The sequence below is a fragment of the Ammospiza nelsoni genome, chromosome 1 (genome assembly GCF_027579445.1).
Source record: "Ammospiza nelsoni isolate bAmmNel1 chromosome 1, bAmmNel1.pri, whole genome shotgun sequence".
NCBI lineage: Eukaryota > Metazoa > Chordata > Aves > Passeriformes > Passerellidae > Ammospiza > Ammospiza nelsoni.
In genome coordinates, this window is record NC_080633.1 from 34,722,455 (window position 1) to 34,743,018 (window position 20,564).

The 20,564-nt window shown below is 37.1% G+C and overlaps 1 protein-coding gene across 3 annotated transcripts in view; it reads left to right on the forward strand.

Moving 5' to 3' along the window:
* The first annotated feature begins 357 nt into the window (after positions 1 to 357).
* Positions 358 to 20,564, forward strand: part of TAX1BP1 (Tax1 binding protein 1) — a 55,537-nt gene continuing 35,330 nt past the window's right edge. For all 3 annotated transcript variants that reach the window (XM_059467410.1, XM_059467428.1, XM_059467419.1), the window contains exons 1-4: positions 358 to 471; positions 3,258 to 3,440; positions 16,673 to 16,775; positions 20,232 to 20,419. In XM_059467410.1, the coding sequence (XP_059323393.1) occupies positions 3,264 to 3,440; positions 16,673 to 16,775; positions 20,232 to 20,419 (468 nt within the window). In that variant the 5' untranslated portion in view covers positions 358 to 471; positions 3,258 to 3,263. The remainder of the gene's footprint in view (positions 472 to 3,257; positions 3,441 to 16,672; positions 16,776 to 20,231; positions 20,420 to 20,564) is intronic.

A 20,564-nucleotide genomic window follows, 5' to 3' on the forward strand; every position in this document is an offset into this window, starting at 1 on the left:
CCTTTGTAAGCGTGTACAGTCGCTCTTATCTCAGCCCTCCGTTGCCCTGGGAAGACGTGCAAAGGCTGGCAGATTAACGGTGACCTACAGGGTGACGGCAGCCTGTGTCTTGACGTGGGACGGAAGAGGAGATGATTAATTCGGGCTAACTGGGTGCGACAGAGGTGATGTTGTAATCACGGACAACACGGAAGGGCACCGTGGGAGCGCTGCACGGAGGAAACAGCAGGCCGATCAGGCACACGCCACGTACACCGCCGTGCCCGCACCCCCGAGCCCCACCGAGAGCGTGTACCCGTGGGAAGCGGAGACCACCGGGCGGCTCCGTAGTCCCCGACCGGATCCGTGTCGGTGCCCGCCCCGTGCGGGCAGGGCCGGGCTGGAAGTGACGCGGGCGGACGGGCGGAGCTGCGCCGCGCTGGTGGCGGAGGCCCCATGTTGATGTCCCCGGCGCCCTCCGCGTCTGCCTAGGTAAGAGCTGTCCGGAGCCGGCCGGGGAGCCCGGGCAGGGCTGACACGCTCCTTCCCGCCGGCTTCCGGCCGCTTCTGGGCCGGGCCGGGGCGGCCGGGCCGTGCGGCCGCGGTTCTGCGCCACCGGCCCCCGGCAGCTGTTCGGGCCGGCCGTGGTCAGCAGGGGAGCGGCGGGGCCGGGCTGCGGGAGCCGGCGGGGCTCCCCTGCCCGCGGGGGAAGAAGAAGGCCCGGAGCCAAGGTGACCGTGTCGGGCAGGTGGCGGGGAAGGGGCGGGAGGCGGCGCAGGTAGGGCCGGGGGTGTCGCGGGCCCGGGACCGCAGCTGGAGGACTCCAGGAGGAGCTTTCTGCAGGGGTGCGGCTCGTCCTGCTTTTGTTGTTCCTGCTGGACGAGCTTTTCCTCCTTTTCACCGTCCTTTCCGCTGCGCAAAGCCAAACGCGTCGCTGAGCGTTCCCGTGGGAAGCGCTTGTCATGTCAGTAATGAAGGCTGTGCGTGGCTCTTCCTCCTCCTCTCCCGTTGCCTAGCCGGTCGCTGCGAATTAAGCAGGCAAGTACCCAGCATCCCCATATCCTTGGACTGTAAGTAGATCTGAGCATCACTTAAGCTCCGAGGATTTTCCTGCTAGGCAACAGTAATCCCACATGATTGTGCTGGTCTGCACAAGTCAGATTTGTGAGCAGTTCTGCTTTGGGGTTGGAAACCAGTCTAACTTTCCTGGTTCCACTAGGGCTAGTATTCGGCTGCGGCAGCTGACAGCCAGTGTGCAGAAGTGGATAGAAGTGGTTATTTTTTTTTCCTTTTGGTTGAGGTTGGTGTTGTTTTTTCGTGGTTTTTTTTTTTTTTTTTTTTTTTTTTTTTTTTTTTAGTATGTGCTTAGGCTGGGCTGTACAATTTTAAAGACTTACTTAAAAAGAAATCAATTGGTCTTATTATTAATACTGTGTTTACTCTTTTTGTACTTATTCTACCTAATGAAAATTAAGTACATTATTTCATGTCAATGTTATTTGGCTAAGTTGCTAAATTACTAAAAATGAATTAATTGGTTGCAATTGAAAATAACTAAGGTTATTCTTTTTCTATTAGAACCATAAAAATTGCTGATGCATACCATTTAGAGTTCAGAGAGAAATTGAGAGATGCCTCTGTTTTGAGATGTGTGGGGGTTTTCAGAATTTTACTGTGCTGTAACATTTCCTATTCTGGACTGAAGCTACATAACTGATAAGATTTATTGTGTACCTTGTTGTCTCTAGAAAATTGTGTTTTGATCTTTACTCAGTTTCTTGTGGAAGAAGTTTTTTTTTTTTTTTTCTTTTATGTCTATTATTACTTACAAGCTTTGTGTTTTATCTTGTGACCTGTGTTGGTCAGTATACAAGATTGTTTTTTATTTAACATCTGATACATTAAAATAATGTCGTGACTCTGTGTAATTCATGTAGTACTCTAAGTTGAGCAGTAATAACCTTAAAATATTGATGGCTTAAAACTAAAAAAAAACCACCTTGTATTTACCTTTTCCTTGTTTTGGATGATGGATATGTGTTTACTTCAGAGTGCAGTTTGTTTAAGAAAGCACAAGTTTTACTACTTATTTTTTAACTGGTGAAATTTTAAAAGACTATAGGAGGTACACAAAAACATTTTCATATTTGAACTACTTGAGTCTTGCAGTGAGTGACCTCTCTCGTTTTGGTTTTGGTTTCCATATGTATCTTCAATGAAAGTAATATATTATGTCACACACTTGGCAGTTACCTCTTTCAAGGTGTGACTGTGCTTGGTGGGTATAAAATTACTTCAACAGCAATTGAAAGAACAGGATAGCTCATCTTCGAGAAGTGTCTGATACATAAGGCCCTAATCCTCCAATATCAAATGCTTTGACAAAATATTGATTATACAATGGAGTCAGACACTTGAAACTTCTCACTTGCATATATTCTATTTTTGGCAGATACTGCCGAATCTGAGGAAGGGATGTTCGTGTTCTGCTCGTGAAGCATCTTGTGTTACTGTGGTTTGTAGCACTGTGTATCCTGAGCGAGGTGGTGAATGGAAAGCACAATTAAAAGCTTTTGCAGTCCAACTGATTAGTGTTAATCCCTCCAACTGCATGCATACCTCAGTGTTCCTGCTATCAATGCAGGCCATTGTTTATGGTAATGAAGCTAATAGTGAAAGATGCCCACAGACTGCTAAACTCTTGCAATAGGGAAAAAAGCCAGCCCAAACAAAACCCTCCTGTTTACATAAACGTTCTTATTTTTAAAAAACGTCTTAAAATGGAACTGTGATACTTTTACTGAGAGGGAAGGAAAAACTTCTTGTGTAAAAATGCTGTGAAAAGTACTGAGCAGTACAAATTTGAGAAAAGTTTAAAGCAGGGGAACTATGGAACTGTTTTTCTTCTTTAGCATGTCTAGAACCATTAAGAATCTTTCATTAAGTTAGAACCCTGCTTTGTTTTCACACCACTGCTTTTATTTTCCACTTTCTGACACTGAGATATATAATACTGGGGGCATTCAGCTAAGCAATGCTTTCTCTCCATCTGGATGTCATTGCTGAAATGACTGCTCTTTTTATTCTGAGAGGTGGTTGTTTTGGAGAGATGCTGAGGCAGTGCACTTTGGTGAATTTAGTCTATGGCTCTCTGTTTTCAGAACAGGGGAACTAATTGTTAGGTTTTTCTGTCATATGTATTTCAACTAGATTAATTTTTGTAACTTCACTAGTTTTTCCACTATGTTCAAGTAATAACTTCTACAATTTTGTTACAGGTAACCATGTCATCCTTTCAAGAAGTTCCATCTTCAGCTAGCACTTTGCAGACCTCCAATTTTGCACACGTGATTTTTCAAAATGTTGCGAAAAGTTATCTTCCAAACACACATCTTGAATGTCACTACACTCTGACCCAGTTTATCCATCCTCATCAGAAGGACTGGGTTGGTATTTTCAAGGTAAATTATGCTTGTTCTATTGCTGTTTTTTAAATGTTTGCTTGCTCTCTTGCAAGTTAAAATAAATCTCAACAACAGTAAGCTTTTAAGTTGAGCATCGCTTAAGTGATGTATTGGTTCCTGATGTTAGTGTTAGTTTTGTAACAAAGACTAAACTGGAGACCAAAACTAAAGGTGTGAGTCCAGCTGGAAGTCTGCTGGAGTAAAGAGGCTTAATGTATGCAGAATTGCAGAATTAAATGGAAATTATTTGAGAAGAGATGTGTGGTTACAGATTGACGTTGTGAACAGGACTGAGTGAAGAATGTGATACTGTGTGTGAAATATTTGCGCAAAGAATGAAAACTAAGCTGGAGATAACTTGACCCACACCTCTGACTAATTTTTATTGCTAGAACAGGCTGAACAGTATAGATCACTAAAATTATTCAAAACAGATCCTTGGAAAAAAGATATTTGGAGATATTTTCAAAGGTTAGTAAAGCTTCATTTATGGGATTAGAAATTGATTAATTCTTATATATACTTCTGTTTAAGACATTGATTTGTCTATCTTTGTTAGTATAGCTCCTAATAGATGATGCTTAAATTCATTATTTGCATTTTATTTAAGAGAAGTTTTCGGGCTTTAATGAAGTGATGCTTAGGCAGTGGGAAGGTGAGAAGGGTGACAGACTGATTTGTTACTGGAGCACTTTTCCTGTAGAGCTCAGTTCACTGTTTAAGAATGTAAATGATTGACTTTGTTGTAATCTGCAGATTGTGCGTCTTTATTCAAGTTAAATTACTCCTCTGCAGTATAGAAATTCTGTGCTGTGTTACAAAGCAGAAGTGTTTTTAATGCAATGTACAGTGACTGTATAGTTACTAAATTGTACCAGGGAGGCATTGGCTTACCAAGAGGCACGTTTCCCTGGTAAGATGTGTCTTATTTGCAAAGTTTTGACAAATGTGTAACTGGGAAAACACTTGAATGTTTAGTTCATGGCATTCATGAAATGTAAAAAACCCCTCTTTATCAAAACTTTATAGTTGGTTCTGTTTATATTGCGTGTAAGCATCTTGAAATTATTGAAATGCAAATGTAATGGTTTTGTCTGTTGACCTAAGTGAGGGAGGCAATCAGGCAGGACTCTAGAATTACTAATTAGGTAAAAGAAAAAAGAAGTTGGGAAACAGTGTTTCAGTGATTACACAAAATGCTGTGTGCAATGTACAGGTATCTGATTTCATCTTGGCTGTGATGATAGTTTTCTTAAACTATTGACATTCTGCTTTATTCTACTTTAAGAGAGGCGGATAATACTTTGGCAATTGTTTGAGGAACATGTTAAGCTGGCATAAGGTAGTGGTACTGTTCAAAGAAACATCTTTAATGCAGGGTGGCTTGTTTCTTGTGCTTCCTCTTCATGTGAAACGAGATCTTGTGTGGCGAATCAGACTGAGGTTAAGACCAGTGTTTTGTGACTAGACTTTTAAAATGGAACTCCCCAACTAAATTTCCAGTTTGCCTGATTCACATCAGTATAAGGGGAGGAAGCATTGCAAGATGGCAAGAATAAAAATGGCTTTCTTTTAGTGGTTATATCAGCTTACACTAAGTGTTATGAATATACTTAGTATTGTTACAGTACACTGAGTTAAATAGACCCAGCTGTTTAACTATATTTATGTCTACAAATATGTATGTGTAATGCTTGCAGTAAAATAAACTATGAAAACCTAGTCATCTTGGGATAGATAATAGAAGTTGTACTGTGATCTGAATGTTAAAATGAGTGACTTCTAGAGAATTGATTGTTCATGGGCAAATAAAAAAGCACCTGGAAGTGGCTTGAAACCTAATGAAAGCAGAAAGGGGTTTTACCATTTACTTCTCTTAAATGCATATGAAGGTTGCAATGCATGGTTAGCGAATTGAGCCTATGATTTAAAAAAAAAAGGACAAAAAATCTTGAGATTTTTTTCTCTAATTATGAGAACAGTAATTAATGATGTTCAGTATTGGCTGGTGTGCAGTGAAAGTAGGATTTCTGTGAGAGAACTCAAAGTGTCGATTCACAGACTGTTCATGTAGAGGGAATAAAGTTCACTTTGTCCTTTTGAAGTGCATAAGTTGCTTAGAAAACAAATCTGAAATCTTTGCCTGAAGTTGCACAGAACGTAACTAGTGTTGTAATAGTGAATAGTGGACAAAGGAAAAAGGCACCTAGTTAAAAACAAAAAATAGAAAACCTCAGCCAAAAACCCCAACAAACAGCGGTAATTTCAGATTGGTGTGGAAAATAAATACGAAGTAAGATTCTTCCTGCCCTCTGTGAGCATTGTTGTTTTTGGTTATAATGTTGATTTTTGTTGAATTTTTGGGGTCAGTGGCTTCAGCAGTATTCGGTCTTGTTTGCTCTACTGGCTGGGTAAGATTTTTTATATTGAACTGAAAAAAACCTTAGGTAAAAAATTAGGTGCCTTTTTAAGTTAATGGTTTTTATTTAGGATGTGAGTGCTTTTCTTCAGCAACAATGATGTCTTGAGTAAATATTGGTTATATATATATCCTTATATTATTGCATTTGTTTTGCTTGTCCAGCTGTTAGTGCAGCTGCACAGTGAAATGGATCAGTAGGATGATCTGCCAGGAAAATCCAGCCTCCTCCCTCCGCTTATACCCTCTTATTTCATAACTGACTTGGTTCTTGATTTGATCATGGTGTGGTGCAATGGGCAGCTGTGCTGGTGTCTCTGTGGTGGAAACAAGGGCTCTGGGAAGGTTATATGGGAAGGGCTATTGCCTGCTTTATTGGTATGGCTGCTTAATACGGAATTGACAGTTGAAGCTTCTTTTTCAAACATTTTTAGAGTTTTCTTAACAGCAGCTTACTTGAAGTTGTGAAAGTTAAGACTCTACCAGCTTCTCTGCAAATGCTGTAGGTGAAATGTGATTTTTTTTTTTTTTTGTTCCCAGTGTAAGTTGCTAAATGTTGAACTTGAGTAATAATGAGCAGAAGGCTCTTTGTGGTGGCAGTAACAGATTTAAAACTGTTCCCAGGCAAGTAATTTTGTATTGCTTAGAAAAATGAGGACCCAGTGTTCATAAACTGAAAGAGTAATGTTGCATATAGAAGAATTATTTCAGATGTACCAGTTTTTTTACAAACTAAATGCATCTAAACGCATACACTAATTTTGGGATTAGACGTCTGACAAAAGCTGGGAGATGTAGGAAGTGCAATAAGGAAGATTATATCCTTTAGAGCAGAAGTTCTGCATATGCATTTTTTATTGGTTTTGTGTTTATTTTTATTACTTGTCCCCTACAGGAGAGGAGTCAAATGCGAATTTTGACTCAGTCTTCAAGTCTGCTGTCTGTCATTGCTGCTCTGTGTTTTTTTGCTTTTAGGATATTCTGGAGAGTCATCTGTAATCAAGTACTTAAAGGTCTTGGTCAGTTATGTCCTTGTGTGTTACCATGAAAATAAAAGGCATTTTTTCCAGATAAGTACTGGTGTAGTATTTGGCAAGGCCATCCAGAGCCCAAGTTCCTCTTCATGCAGTTTTACAGGAACTAGAATTTGAGATCAGCTTTCCCTCTACTGAGGGTTTCTGTGCAGAATAACGTGATAGTTCCTAGTGTGGAGTCAAAGGTGAGAAGACTTACCATCCTTGATTGATTTCATAGGAGGTCTGTATTCCTAGAGGGATCCAAGACCTCTTTATTTGTTTCTGCTCATCTCTGGTTAATCAGAGTCTGGAGAGGCCTTTAATGTAACCCAAATCTAAACCTTTGAAGTGAGGAAAAATAACGAATATGTGCACTGCATCTGGTTGCAAAACTGGCCTGTCTGTAGGTAGTCCTAATTTCCGGCAAGGGAAGTCTACATCTCATGACTATAAAATAAAATAATCATATGGCTGAGTGATATTTTTTGCATTATTAATACATAATGTCCAGATTTGCACAAGTGTTTGAAAAGCCTGCTTGGTTTCTAGGAAGCAGTGCCTACGTCTTTGTCTGGAGCACATGTCTGCAAATAGGGCTGTCAGATGTTCAGTGTACAAGAGAGGCTGGTTTACTCCACATCTTAAAGGCACAAGGAAAGGCTCTTTTGGGCATTATAAAGATATTGCCTCAAGAGAATGGTGTTAAAGGTGTAGGTGTTTGTGAGGTATATAATAATATTTTGTGAATTTCTGAACATATAATTTAGCTGACACCAGCACGCTGGAATGACCTGCAATATCAGCACATAATCAGTCTTACATATGTTATGTTAGTGACTTTGGTCTTGCTGTGTCATTAATTAACTATTCCATCAAAACCTTTCTGTTCCTCAGTTCTAGTTGATACATTTTTCTAAGTAATCTACATTACCATTCTTCTAGTATATTGACTAGTTGTAGGCATGCTTTGATACTGACTGTCTCAGAGTACCTGTAGAGAAGAAAATAAAATAATTTCTTTCTTAATTTTTATGTTTCTAATATTCACAATTAAACATTAAAAATGGAGAGCCCATGTTTTGGCAACCTAACATATGGAACAGCTGAGTAACCAGAATTGGGAAGATCTTAGCAACTTATTGAACGCAAAAAGTACCTCTTGCTCAGAGAGAGTACTCAGTGCTTACAAGGCCACATCTGAGCTGCTGTTTGTGCATCAGTGCAGTGCCTGTGTTTGTATGCAGCTTAATTTCTGTCTTTTCAATGTCCTTATTTATAGAAGATCTCAGAATTAAATTATCTGTGGTCAAAAACCTTTGTAACACAGTTTAACAGTGTATTTGATAGAGACTTGAGAAAACTTGGTGTTTTCGTTTTATCAAGGCAATCCAGCTTTATCTTTGAATAGTATTCTGGGTTATTTAGTCTCTTTTGGACTGCAAATAATAGTATAGCTTGTGTGAGTCATTTCAATATCCTGATTTTGCTGTAGATTGGTAACTTGAGCAGCAATTATTTCCATACAGATTACATTCTGAAGTACAAAACATCTGGATGTGTTATTTGCCACATGCATATAGAAATACCATTTTTCTGGCATGGAATCATCACTGCACAGCTGGCCATGGTATTTACAGGAATGTGCAGTGCACAGTATGTCCTGTTGTTAAAATAGCTGGGAAAAGAACTGTTGGAATTCAGAATGTTTTTGAGAATTGCTTTATCTGTGAATTAGAGTGATTCTGTTGGTTTCTGGTTTACTTTCTTTGGAAAGACAAGTAAATAGTACTTGGCATAAAAAAGAAAGTCCCAGGCAACATTACTTGCTGTTTCTATATGAGGTGAAGAGAGTGATAATCCAGTTTTATGTGATGTTGCCTTTGACAAGAAATTTTAACATTTTTTTTTCCAAGTGTCAATAATTTTCTAAAATTATTTGGTTTGGTAGGTTGTAGAATTGGCATAACAAAGTAGCCAGTAGCTGGTAATAATTTTGAAATAAAAGACTGTGCTAATTGATAGTTCTCATGAGATTTGGTAGCAGGGGAGTAGTTCACTTAAACCCCACCTGTTCTTTCAAAATGCATTTTCATGCTTATCTCTTAAAGTAAACAGTAGCTTTGTTACTCTTTGATCTGTCATACTTTTTTTGGACAGTAGTTTACATATGTAACAGGTTTACTTTTAGGGAATTCATATTGTTTCTATATTTATTTTGATTTATACCTAATAGAGGAAGTTGATCCTATGGTCTAGGCACTCTGTCAATGTCATTTTAACACATTCCTCTGAGCTGTGAGGTAGAAATATAACCAACAAAAGATGATCATAACTTAGGATCCTGATAGTACCTTGATACTGCAACAAATATCATATGTTTGCAATAGTCCAAATTAATGTAAGTGTTTGTAACATTGAGCAGAGATGGACTTCTTCAGGTCTGGGGACTGAGAGAGCATTTTGAGATTACAGCCTTTCATAAAGAATCTAGAATACTTTGCAGTCATCTTCTACCCAAGAATGTCACAACCTTGGGGCTCCTGTTGTATAACTGATTTTAATCCCAGTGTGAGTAGCAAGGTCATGTCTGAAGTGAAGGCTTAAGCATCTTGGCTAATTCAAGGTTGCATGTGGTATAAGGTGATTGCAGACATATTGAAACCCCCAAGGTTTGACTTTGCTTACTTCTTTTGAAATGTCTATGCCTGAATGTTACTACAGTGTAACTTATTTAATACTTAAATAAATACTTTTCCTCATGTCCATGTTTTGAAATTTTTGTACAGTGTGATTCTTTCAGAGCTGCTATGTAAATGCCATTATTTGCTGATGATGCCTGTGTTCAAAAGTCCATTGCATCAAAGGCATATCAGTGTTAACAGTCAGCATTAACTCTCAGTAATTTTGGCTGGTACAAGCTTCACTGCACCCAGATGTTTTCATTTTCCTATCTGCTAGTTGTTTAGAAGAACTTGGTGTTTGTAGCTGCCGGTTGTAGATTATGCGCTGCAGTAGCACAGACATTGCTGTCACTTTCAAATAGCATTACTTTACTCAGGGTTGTGGCCAAACCAAGCCTGCTTGGAGAAATTTCTTCCTATGATACTGGTCCCAGTGGTGTTTTGCTTAGACACTAGACACCTGTGCTGTCTGTGGTTTGGGGCAAAGTAATTGTCTCTTACCATGTGAAACATGGAGAGGCTGCTGACTTACTGTTGTCAGTAATAATTAAACTGTATAACTTCCATCCAGAACCTTATCTACTGTCTGTAATTTTGCTTCTTTCAGAGGTAGCACATTGTCTTCTTGTAGTACTTAGGGTGCTTTGCCAAATTACTTTCTCAGCTATGTAATTTAAATTAGAAAAAGGGCTTAATTTTTACTCTGATAAATTTTGTGGTGGGGTTTTTTGTGTGATTAAAAAAAAAATTGGATCGTAATTAGGTATCTACAGTAAAGGCCTGCTGATTTGCTGATTATGCCCAAGTTGATTCAGCTAAAGAAGTGTTTTCCAAAGAAATGTTTGCTTCTTTGGCTTGTGGATGCTGTATAGATGGGTCAGGCAGTGTTAATATAGCAGAATGAACACTGCTGTTCTTTCAGCTGTGTAACAGCCTTCTGAGGCCAGGGAACAAAATGCCAAATGAGCCTCCCATGCTGATGGTCTTTCTTTAAGGCACTCTGCCTGCAGATGGAATCGATTGACTTTACTAAGCAATTATGAAAGGAACGAAATTTAACAAAATGGAAAATCAGAAAAAATTTATTTTCCATGTTCATCTGAAACTCAACAAATGAAAACAAAGCTGGAAATAATTTTTACACTGCAAACACTGTGGAGTTGTAAGGTAGAGCTTTTGCCATAGAAAAGCTTATATTCTGTGTAAGGTGAACCAGATGAGAGTTGAAGGAGATACAGTGAAATAAAATGGTTATTGTTTTCCCTCAGGTAGATATTGGATAACTCATTATTGCTATACAGGGAGGTGCTCCCTATTTATGCTCCCTCCCTCATCCTCCCCTTTTTTTTTTTTGGCAAATTTTCTTCAAGCTATTCTGTTGAAAAGTACTGTGGGTGAAATGTAAATATGGGAAAGCTGATCTCACTGTGTGATGTGACATTGCAGTAAGAAGGGAGCTTGTATCTGTGGGGTGGCATAGAAGAAGAAAAAAACTTCTGTGATGACTGCATGTCTCTTTGTGAGTTGAAGGAAAACCTGTCTAGTGTGAGTGTTATGGGACAGCTGAGTTGTCCCTACTTGTGCAACCAAATTGCAAAGTGCTTTGTGCTGGGCTCTTAAACTTTACCAGACTTCAGCATTTCCACCGTGGCTACTGAGTTGGTTTATATGACTGAAAAGTCTTTATGATGTCCTAAATTGAAATAAATGTTTTTGCTCAAAAGTAGGAGATAGAAATATCATAAGTGTATTACTCTGTAATGGTCTATTAAAGCTTTCCATTTTATGGAGGGAAAATTAAATTAAGTGAGGTTTCACTTATACATTGTACATAATAACCTAATTTGGATATGACATTTTTTTGTGGTATAAATGATGTGTAGTCATGTTTTGGTTTAAAAACATGACTCAGAAGGTGAAAATAGGATTTGGGTTCTGGATTGTTAATCTCTTGGTTAACTTCTGGAACAAAAGGAAGAATGTTTGCATTTATTCACAGCTATCTAATTTAAAAATGTATTTCAGAGTGGAGTTTGAAAGAATTAAATGTAGAGAATATAGAAGAATGTATTGAGTAGCAGATGCTTTATGTCTAACTCAGTTGTAAAATGGATGTTTTTCTTTCTGTTGCTTTTGGGAAGTTACATCATCTAAGTCTTAATGTGCTCTTTTGATTGAGAAATAAGAATGTTTCTATTTTTTGACTTTTGAACTCTGAGCAAAATGTTTTCAGAGTTTTCAATGAATTCTTAAAAAAGTTATGGTATCAGCACAGTCAGTCACTGCAGATGGCTGCTGTGCTCATCAGATGATGAACCTGAGTTCAGGCTTCACAATGAGTTAAGTGTAGTGAGTGTAGTTTGACAGGTAATGCTTAATTTTTCTCCTCTGAACTTCAGAAGGTTTTGTGTCGGAGTTCTGTAATTTGCAGTGTTTGTGTGCTTGAATGTGGATGTTGTAATGGTTGCCACAGCTCGTGCCAGGTTTTTAAGCTGGACTAATAAACTGTGCCTGTTTTGCTGTTCCTGGCTCAGAGAAAATTTCTCAGTGTGTCCTATATAAATTTTTCATTTACTTAAGATTTCTGATAGCAAGACAGTACTACTGTGCATCAGTACATATTTTATATTTTGACTGGAACTTGGTTTCATGTTTGTAGTTGACTTTTTGTTGATTGTTTTTGCTTTTGATGGTGGGTTTTTTTGGTTGGTTGTTTTTTTTCAGCTGATAGTAAAGTGAACTTTAACTTTGGTTTAAGAATGTGTTCTTCATAACAAAATAGATCTGTTGGCTTCACCTGAGTCTTCAACAAGAATTACGTGTGGGTTTCCACATCTTTCCCCTGTTTCTGTCTTTTAACAGCTGTTAAGTTCTAATTATTAAAGTAAATATATATGCTTGGAGCTTCATAAATATTCATAATTGTAATAAATTTTTAGAACTTGCTTAATAAATTAAGGAAATGAAAAATTATACAGTACTATTGAAGACTTATTTTAAATATATTTTTATAATGGCCAGTTTCTCTCAGTGGCTTTTTTTTCATTGTTTTGAATTTCAAATGCAGGAATGAAATTTTCAAGTCATTCTAACAAGCATTTGTTTGTTTTCAATATAATGTTTTCATGAGAAGTGATGCTCAGTGTTACTTATATCAGCTGTTTTGGCAGTTGAAATAATCAAACTCTTGTTCTTATCAACCTGACAATTTTCCATTTCCCTCCTGTTGCTGTAGTACAGGTAAGGTGTTTGCTTCGAGTGGGTTCTTGTGGAGGATCTGGACTCCTCTCCCATTTCAGAGACTAACCTAGAAGATGGTCTGTATTACTGGTAGTAGGTTTTGTTGGTATCATCAGCAGTAAGACAAATAGTCTAGCTTTTCTGATTCTGAAATGAAACCATTTTTCTAAGCTAATATGCCGATGTTTCTGAAGGTGCTTTTTGTTTTGCTTCCAAAGCTACAAGGTTTTATTTATCATATAAACTCACTGTGGAGCTGCTGATGACTATTCCCATCTTCTCTTCGTATTTTTCACTTTTTGTTGATTTCCTTCATAGCTTTTGCCACTAGTTTAGTTTCTCAATTTTTATTTACTTTCTCTTAAGTGGTGTTAAATTTTCTTCATATAGTTTTAACCCTAGTTAAAGTTTAGACATCTATTGGTTTTCTTTCTGAGCTGAAAGAAATATCTATGTAAAAGATCACATTTAAATCACTGCTGAGCCGCTGAGTGTGTGCTGAAGTCTTGTATCTGTGATAGTATAATCTGTTGCCATAGAGAAGCTTATGACTATGTATATGTATGTATGTAGTATAGTATTTTGTAGTTTGGAACCACTGTGTACTCCATACTATGCTTATTAAAGAGAATATTGACAAAAGATACAAACTACTAAAGTGAAAGTTTGTTAAAACCTGTTGATAAAATAGCAGATTTAAAAAAAAAAACCTACATCCTACACCTAAAACATGGATTACTTAAATTGTTTTTATTTTATTCTCATCATATCATTATGTGGCTTTGCTCCTTGCTTGTGCCATCTAAGAAATAACCCAGTGAAATTTAACTATATTTATTGTTATGTAGGAAGGATGTTGAAAAATGTTACTAAGTTAATTTGCTTTGCTGCAGAATACTCACCTTCCCCTTTTGAAATGTATTAAGCTGTGAGGAAGGTGACATTTTTTCATACTTCCTTCTCTGCAATGTCACGTTTTGACACGTGCAACATGTAGCAGGGAAAACCCTAATTGTCTCAAATTCTGTGCAGTGATAAGAGCTGTTGGGCAATGCACACCTGCTGATATCTTGCTGGTGTCCATTGAGAAAGGATGGAATTGTCACGATCATAAGAATGTAAGACAGGGTGCCTCACCAGGGGAAAGAGATGATGGATGACAGGAAATGTGGGGAATTGTTACAAAAAATACTTGTGGGGTAAACTTCCTTGGGTATTCCCTGCTAGCTCTTGATGTGTCACAATTTTCTCTTTACCAGCAGCCCACAGATTACAGTTATACTTAAAAATACAGTGCCTGCTGAGAAGCAGACAAGGAGAGTTATTTGTTTTCTATGTAATTCTTTTGTTTGTATCAGTATGGTAAAGTTTTAAATGACCAAAACCACCTTTTGTTGATTACTACTAAAGGTAGAGTATTGATAAAAATAACTTTTTGTTTCAGGATAAATCACTAAATTTATGAATCAATATGTGATATCTAAGAAAAATATAAAAAGATGGAATTCCAGGAATAAACTGTTTATTTTCGTGTTTATGTTCGCTGTGTGAACATTTTGTTTCTTCTCTGTTTTCCAGTGTTAATTATCAGAAGGAAGAAAGTTATTTTAGTCATGAAAATAGCATTAGAAGCATTGTGTGCATATTCTGGTTTTTAACAGATAAAAATATTATTTCAGTTCTATACAGTGATAATTTAGTTTCTTTTCTGAAGCGAAAAAGATGATGTTGACTTTTCACTCACCGAGAGCTAAATTTAGAAAGCAGTGTGCTTTAGTTTAGGACAGCAAATAATAGTATATGCTTCTCTTTTCTGAAGTAAAAGCAATTTCAGAAAAAAAAAAAAAGGTAATATCTGAGTTGGATTTGAAGACATGACTAATGTGAAAATTTGCAAAATGTTTCTTGTGAACTTTTGTTGAGAAAAAATTGCTTTTACTACTACAAGTTACTGGAAGAGTTTTCCATGTTGTTTCTGAGATATTTAAAAGTGTGGGAACAACAACCCCAGGAAGCCTCATTGACATTTCATTGACATTTTAAAAAGCTGCTTGATAGAAGATATCATAGAACTCTTTTTTGCTAGGAATAGGCTTAAGATCTGGTAGATGATTCCATTCTAGTGGATGTGTTGAGCATCTGCTCTGCTTCTCTTCCAATAAGTGTTGCCTTACAAAAGTAATGAGAATTTAATCTAGTTTCACTGTTGTTAATCTGTGCTTTTTTAGAATATAAAAAACTCTTCATAATCTTCAACATTAGTTTCTTCTATACTTCTTAATAAAAAGTGAAGAAGTGAATGGATGTCTATGGAATAATCTATTCAGAATTTTTAAAATTAATGCTGTGTATTAATTTGCATACATGAAATATATGCCTATATACATATATAATTGCTACTTTGCTATTGAATTACTTTTGCCTCTGATATTCTCTTTGCCTATCTAAACAAATTCTCCTTTTTTTTCTTTTTTAATTGAAAATTCCTTTAAAACCCCAGCTGTTTTAAAATACACCGCTGAAATGTATTCTTTGTAAAGAAAGAGTTCTAAACCTGGAGTTTGGAAATGTTGCCTGTTGAAGCAATGAAAATCACGATTGTTAACTTAATCTTTTCTTGGTTGTGTGGTTTTTGTGTGTGGATATTTGGTTTTTACTTCTTCCTATTGATACAGTCTTACCTGATAAAAATTGGGAAACAGTTTATTCCCTTTCTATACCTTAATTCTTCCATGACAGTATTCCCAGTTACTGATAAGCTGTTTGACATCTAGCATTACATAAGGTTTTGGTATTTTTATTTCATCAGTGGAATAAATCAGATATATTTCTTCTTTTCCTTTACCATTATGCTATTATTAATATCCATTGCTTTACAGTAGTTACTTTGGCTTTCTGGTTTATTTGAATGTATTTCAGGCCTGTTGGGATGTATGTCTTCAGGAGGTAGAATCATAGGCTCATAGAATGGCCTGGGTTGGAAGGGGTGTTAAAGAAGATGTAGTTTCAACCCTCCTGCCGAGGGCAGGGACCCCTCTCACTAGACCTGGTTGCTCAGAGCTCCATCCAGTCTGACCTTGAACATTTACAGAGATGGGGCATCCACAGCTTCTCTGAGCAGCCTGTGCCAGTGGCTCACCACTGTGCAGAGCTGCCCTCTTAGGAAAACTCTGAAAGCAGAGGGGTTTTCAAGTTTGCACAAGACTGTGCTGACTTAGCTGAGTTATGTTTTCATGCAGATCTGTGTTTTTTCTTTCCTGACATGGTGTGTATGTAGGAGGGAGTTAGCATTCAGTGGAATGCTGGTCTTTAGCATTTAGAAGTTGTCAAAAATATTCAAGTGTAAATTGTGATCTTTCAGTAGCATAGAAAGCTTTTTTTCCCTCCTCCGTTTTATTTTTTGGTGAACCAGTTGGACTGTGGATACGAAAGAGTCAACATTTGCAGAACCTTCACTAAGGAAATTTCCTTATAAAATCAGGAATTAATATTTTTGTATTTTTAATATAGAAATGTGTATCTGTATAGAAAAAAAATAATGTACCAAATAGTTTAACATATAGTAAAAACTGTCTGGTGTTTTACTTTATATAGACCCTTTTATTGCCTTAGACCCATTTACTGCCTTAGGTAACAAGCTTAATAAAATTAATGCTAAATCTTTGACATGCTTGTTAACATATTCCTGATTTGTAAACATTGTTAAGTATCTTTTAATTGCATTTTGAAGAAGAAATATGCATATTACAGTGTGTTGTAAAGGCCAGACCATGATATCTTAACTGTGTATATCAAATTCTTCTGTTTAATGTTTTCTCTTTCTATTTTTAATATTTTTAAAATTCTTTTTTGTTGTGATTTATTTAATTTTAGGTTGGTTGGAGTACGGCAAGAGATTATTACACATTTCTTTGGTCACCTATGCCAGAAAATTATGTGGAAGGATCAACTGTTAATTGTGTGCTGACTTTTCAAGGTGTGTATAAGGCAGTGTCTCTCTGTATTTTCCAGCCTACTCAGCTTTTTAAGTACTTGTCGGTTCATTTAGGTGCTGAGCATTGTATAACAGTTCTGGAGTTTAAAAAAGACAAATTGGAGGATAATTTTCAACATTTCACTGTGGGAAGTTGAGTCTTATTTTAGATGTCAAGGAAAATTGTAAGGAAAAGTATGTGACTTAGTATGTTCTTTACAAAGTAATGGCAGATTTTCATGACTGATGGAGAAGCTCTGCTGGAAACTATTAAAATACAATAAGTGACTTTGTTTAACCATAAGCAGGTTCCTTTTAATCTTGGCCTCTCTTAGTGCATTGTGTCTTTATATAGTCTTTAGTCTCTGGAGTTTTTAAACATTTTCGATGTGAAGTGATTCTTGTCAAAGAATAAATAGTGTAGATGGTGGTTTCATCAAAGTTCAGAGAAGTCATAGAGTTGCAAGGGACTTTTTGCTGCAAGGAATTGATGGAAATATCTGAGGCTTTTAAGAAACAAACCAGAAAATGTTGCACCACTGTACAAGTCTATAGTATGACTACATTTTCAACACTGTGTGCAAGTCGTACCCTCTCCCTCCCCTTTGCAGTCTGAAAACAGGTCTAGTAAAGTGCAACAAAGGAGATCAAAATTAAGAAATGGCTTCTCTGTAAGGGTGTGGAGTTGCAAAGATGCGAGCCATACTTCTTAAATAGAAAAAAAAGACAACGCCTGTGGGTTATGACATGAGAAGTTTATGTCTGACATTAGGAAGAGCATTTTTACCATGAGGGAGTAGTGCAGCTCTTGAGCAGGTTTCCTGGTTTGGAAGGATGAGAATTCCATACAGTTGTTTCAGAACAGCCACAGTAATCTCAGGTGCTGACAACAGCCTCTTGAGTGGAAAAGCTGACAAAGTGACCTTCCAGACTTCCTTCTGCCAGGTTTTTCAGGCTGGGCAAGGAAAGTAATGTGAAGTGACTGATGTCTCTAAAATCAGCTATCCATGACATGAGTGAATTAACCATTCTATATAGCAAAAAAAATAGGAACCATGCATGTAAGCTACCAAGTGACAAGTTGACAAGTTCAAAATAGAGGTAGATACGATACTTTTATAACACAGTTAACATGCAGAACTTGTTGCCACAGGAGATGACAAATGTCAAAAATCTACACACATTGAAGATTTCTCGTGAAAAGAGCACCTCCACTGAATTAATGCTTTTCTGTGTACAAACAGAATGTTATGTACAATCTTACCTTCTTTTTTACTTGCAGCAGCTATTACCTATTTACTTCCTAGTCTTGGCCCTAGTCTTTGTTTGTGTGTGTGTTTATTGCTTAAAACAATAAAAAATTAAATAATTGAAGTCCTGAAATGATGACTGTATTAGCTTGTTGTCCTATTAAAGCTGCAAATAGTGATAGCTTTGATGAGTTCAGTTCTTTCTCTTGCTGGGTCTTTTTTTATTCTGATGCTTTCAATGATGACCATATCCACATGGTCGGATAACCTGATAACCATTTCATAACCTTGAAGTTGATTGAAGTGTGTGTGCTCTGTAGAAAGTGGAAGGAAATCATTAGTTTCTTTTACAGTTGCCAAAGTTCACTGCATAAATGAAATTGGATTGGACTGAAACAAGAAATTATCTAGAAGAGTATAACTGTTCTGTTCAGTAGAACTGCCATTATCAGTCCTTTGTACATAGAAATTTTACTGTACATTAAGACACCAAGTATCTCTGTCTCATCCGTTACGTTCCATCCTGACAGATCTCCACTTTTATGGAGCTGCCAGATTGAATCTCCATTCAAACAGTCTCCTGGTTGTCTTTGGCAAGATATTTTAATGTTGCTGAGATCAGTAGAGCTTACAGGAGCTTAATTATCTGAGCTAAATAGGAAATGTTGTGCAGCATGTTAAACCTGGTTGTTTTTTTTTTTTTATGATCAAGTAATTGTGCTGGAAGAAAATAATCAGAAATCTGTTTCTCCAGTACATGTTAGAACAAGAAAAGAGACTTACAGTAGTTTCAAAATCAATTTGTCTGAACCAATATTGAAATGTGCAGAAGCAGCAATGTAGATAGTTCTGCATTTATTTCTGCATAGTTTCACCTTACTTAAGCAGTGAATCAGGCAAATTGAACTACAGTGCTATATAGGAAAGTGTAGCCAGGCCCAAAAGCATGAATCCTGATGTTTTGAGATTCAGATACTATTCCATGACCGACTGTTAATAAAGTATAAGACTAATGGAATAATGAAGTTCTTGATACAAGTGTTGTCTATACAGCAAATGTAATGTTTTACTATTTCTAGGAAAGGTAGCTAAGAGTACTGGGAAAAGACTTCCAGGAATCTGGAATGAAAGTTGGTGAAAAGTTAATGATAAATTTAGAAAGGGAGAAGATAGATATGTGGTGAAATAAGAGCTGAATTGGGTGACATCAGCTACTGGACTGAATACTAGGTGAGGGTTTATTGTGTTAGTATCATCCTCAGGCTGGCTACAGTATCTGAAAATAAGTATTCTGAATAAAACTAGCTGGTTTTCTTACCATCAAATTGTCTTGAATATACTAATTAAGGTAAAAATGTCAGTAGTTCTTGAAATGATTGTTTAACATTGATAAATCTTACTCTGTGAATCTGGGTCGTGCGAGAGGCTTGAAACTTCAGGGGGCAACAGTTCAGTTGGATAGTCACATAGAAATTCTTCTCAAATAATTTGGTTTCATCATGTACCATTACATAGCTTCAAGAAAGAGGATTTATTCTTGCCTTGTAAAATCTAGAAGAATTGTTTTCAATTTTAAAAAATAAGCTCTTTGTTAAACTCCGGGCTCTTATCTTTCAGCTAGTGTCACCCATTCAGAACATTTCTGTTCTTTGGCATTAAAAAATAGCCAAAAAGGATGTTTGTCCCACAAACCCCTGCCCTCCAAAACAACAGCAAAATACTATGTACAAGTGGTACCCGGTGAAGTTGCAGATGTCTTGTCATTGCATATTATTTTGTCTTTTTCTGTTGTATTTGCTTGTGTATGTATTTCAAGGCCAAAAAATCAGTTACTCTCTGTTCTGTGACTGTACAGCAGTCACACGATAATGTGGGCATGATGCAACTTCATGGATCTGATTGCAATGATTCTGTTTCATAAATTATATGCAGCAGCTATTACCTGATGTATGTGACGTGATGTGTACATACAGCAGCTATTGCCTAACTCTGTTTAATCTTTGTCTTAAATGCTAGTAGAAATTGCTGGGGGATGAAGGTTGCTCAATAGGATGACTTTGCCTTTCTGCTGTTTTGGTGGGATATTTATGCCATACCAAGGCAATGAGCGTGAAATCTGTAAGTCAAACATGATGTGGTAATCTGTCTGCAGATGGAGGCTTGTAAGCTTGTGTAGAATATTTCTTCAAATATGAATTTATTTTGATAGGATATTATCTACCAAATGATGATGGAGAATTTTATCAGTTCTGTTACGTGACTTACAAAGGAGAAATCCGTGGAGCAAGCACACCTTTCCAGTTTCGTACCTCTTCTCCTGTGGAAGAATTGCTCACTATGGAAGATGAAGGAAACTCTGATATGTTAGTGGTGACCACAAAAGCTGGACTTCTTGAGGTTTGATACAAAAATTCTTAAAATGCTATTTCTTTTTGTACTATATACACAATCACAGATACTGAAGAAAAAACTAGTAGGAAAAGACCTGCATGTGTCTGTGTAATGTATATATTTCTGGATTATTCTATAGTATTTGGTTGAA